We start from the raw sequence: 2,896 nt of genomic DNA, 5'->3' as shown, positions 1-2,896 counted from the left end.
TCCGGGCCGTACATGGTGACCTGATTGTATCCCATGGACGCGTCCATGAAAGAGAACACCTTGAATCCTGCAGTTCGGTCCACTAGTTCATCCACCCGCGGCATAGGGTAACAATCTTTCGGACACTCCTTGTTCACGTCTGTAAAGTCCACGCACATTCTGACTTTGCCATTCTTTTTCATAACCACGACCACGTTGGACAACCATTCTGTGTATTCTACCTCCCTTATTATCCCCGCCCCTTTCAGTCGAATAACCTCCTCACGAATCTCTTCCGCGTACTTCGGACGTATGCTTCTCATCTTTTGGCGAACTGGCTTAGCACCCTCATTCATGTGCAGATGATGACATGCAAACTCTGGATCCAAACCCGTGATATCCTCTATCGCCCCGCAAAACGTCGCCGAATTTTCGGTTAAAACTGCACGAAGTTTTACTTTTCCATTCTCTTTGCAAGTCGGTCCCTACGGATGTAAATTTCTCATCGTCTCCTACCCCCAGGTTAACTACTTCAACCGTATCCAACATTTTCGGACCCAATGGCGGCTCAGATCTTTTTGTCTCTGCCGCTTCCTGTAATTGCTACACTGCTCCTTGTTCATGAGACGGCCCCTCTCCTTTTGTTCCGCGGACCAAACTCTTCGCAGTTACCTGCTGTATACTCTGCGCGGCTACTTGATCCCCCTTGATTTCATATGTTCCCACCTTCGTGGGAAAGCAGATCACCTGGTAATACGTCGATGGAATGGCCTTCATTTCATGAATCCATTTTCTCCCTAAAATCGCATTATATTGTGAACCAGTGTCCACCACCATGAACCTAGTGAATACAGTCGCCGGACCTGCTGTCACAGGGAGCGTTAACTCCCCAACGGGCTCTGTCATACTGCCGTTGAACCCATACAGATTGGTTTGCAGAACTTTCAACTGGTTTCTGTCGATGTTCATCTCTTCCATGGCCCCTTTGAACAACAAATCCACTGAACTGCCGCAGTCTATCAACACCCTTCGAACCAGGTAATTTCCCATTGCTATGGTAATTACCAAGGCATCCTCATGCGGCGAAATTACCGACTCTAAATCCTTCGGGGTGAACATTATGCTCCCGTCTATCATCGCGGCTCCACTCACTAACCGCGGTATGCTCACCACCTCACTCACCTGTTGTAGACTTGTTGCCCTTCTTATCTTATCCCTGTGTGTATTCCTACCCAGCATCTCTCCACTGAAAATGACATTGATGGTACCCAAAATTCTAGCCGGGGCTGGCACTCTCTCAGCTTGGCGAACTTCGGCGACAAATTCTCTGAGCATTCCCTTTTCAATCATCCTTTCTATTAGCCATTTCAAGGCGTAACACTCATTTGTAGCATGGTTTCTGACTTGATGATACTCGCAGAATGGTTTCCCTTCTATCTCCCTTGGGATACTTCGCGACCCCTCATAATACTAGTTCCCCTTAATTAGAGGCAAGATTTCCTCTAAAGGTCTGCTAAGAGGCATCTGTTCTAACTCACAGTATGGCTTCCTCTCCCGTATGTCCCTTCTACCCCGATCTCATGTCCTCTCCGGACCTCGGCTCTCCCCTTTGTAAGACCCCCTCTCCTTGTCCTCTATCTTTCTTTTACCCTTTCGATCATCCCTCTCAACCTCTTGCACTGCCTTTCCCGATTTCTTTTGTTCCTTTGCAGTTGTCTGCATTATATCCTCATATCGTATGTATTTTTCTACTTTCGGGTATTGTGTGTGCAAAGTAGTAATTTCGATTTTGGAGACCGACTCATGGACTCTCGTTCCTGACCTCAATTCTTGCTGGAAAGCTATGACCGCCGTATGCTCATCCAAATTTTCCACTCTTAGCCTCTCTTCCTTGAATCTACATAAAAACTCCCTTAACGATTCTGCGGACCTTTGTTTAATATTGAATAGAGCCGCGATATCGACCACCCTTCTCTTCTGGTGAATGAAGTGGTTGATAAATGCGTGCTCCAATTCTTCAAACACTTTGATGCTCCGCAAAGCCAACCGGTAATACCAGTCCGAGGTGCCTCCCTTAAGGCTAGCCGGGAACATCATACAGCGGAGCCCATCATACTTACTCTCCTGCCATAACGGCATTTGCTGCCGAAAATGGTGCAAATGATCAGTTGGGTCTCCTTTCCTATCGTACCGTTCAAATCTGGGCTGGGAGAACCTCTTAGGTACTTCGGAATTCCATATTGAATCTGCCAGCGGATTTTTACTGAGGCTCACTACCTCTTTCTGAGCCGCACTCTGGTTCACTTTTTCTGCCGCACGGTTCACTTTCCTATCTTTCTTGATCATGGCCTGAACTACCTCCAAAGTGATACCCACCGTTGGTTCGACGTCCGGTAGCGGGTACTCCACATTCTCCCCCTCCGCTTCACTGCCCCTAAGATCCCCCAGCTCCGTTTCCCCCCGTGTAGTCTCCCTGTCCTTCCTCAACTCGTCATTTTCATTTCTTAGCCTAACTACCTCTTCCTGCAGAAGTCTGGTGGCGTCAGCCGCCACATCTGATAATTCTTCCTCTCCTACCCCTTCCATCCCAGTGCTCTCGACTTCCTCAACGACTTCTCTAACTGCTCCTTTCTTAGGTCTTCCTACGCCTCTTTTTGCTATAGTGGCCATTTTCTCCTACGAGTCCCCACAGACGGCGCCAAAATGTATGATCAAATTTTACAACCTCTGAAATCCTATCACTCTGATCTTCCCTCTCTCTTTTCTCACTTTTCTCTGTCTTCTGGTCTCCTCTTCCTTTTCCTCTTTTTCTCTTTTCACGCTCCTCTATATATCCCATAACCGCTCTCTTTCTCCATCCGCTCCATCCTCTCTAACCACTCTCCATGATCTCTTTTCGTGTCCCACGTCTGCCACT

General features: G+C 47.8%; 1 protein-coding gene across 1 annotated transcript; it reads right to left on the bottom strand.

Annotated features, from left to right (window-relative positions):
* Window positions 1-582: 582 nt before the first annotated feature.
* Window positions 583-1,329, bottom strand: LOC147514849 (uncharacterized). The gene has a single exon (XM_086592710.1). The coding sequence runs from the start codon at window positions 1,327-1,329 to the stop codon at window positions 583-585; it is 747 nt and encodes a 248-aa protein (XP_086448836.1).
* Between the last annotated feature and the right edge of the window lie 1,567 nt (window positions 1,330-2,896).

The sequence above is a fragment of the Coptis chinensis genome, chromosome 2, assembly GCF_015680905.1.
Source record: "Coptis chinensis isolate HL-2020 chromosome 2, ASM1568090v1, whole genome shotgun sequence".
Classification (NCBI taxonomy): domain Eukaryota; kingdom Viridiplantae; phylum Streptophyta; class Magnoliopsida; order Ranunculales; family Ranunculaceae; genus Coptis; species Coptis chinensis.
Note: the sequence above shows the minus strand (reverse complement) of the source record. Positions and strands in the feature narration are given on the sequence as shown.

Excerpts from the sequence above, each read along its gene's own strand:
- LOC147514849 (XM_086592710.1), bottom strand. The coding sequence starts at position 1,329 with ATGATTGAAAAGGGAATGCTCAGAGAATTTGTCGCCGAAGTTCGCCAA.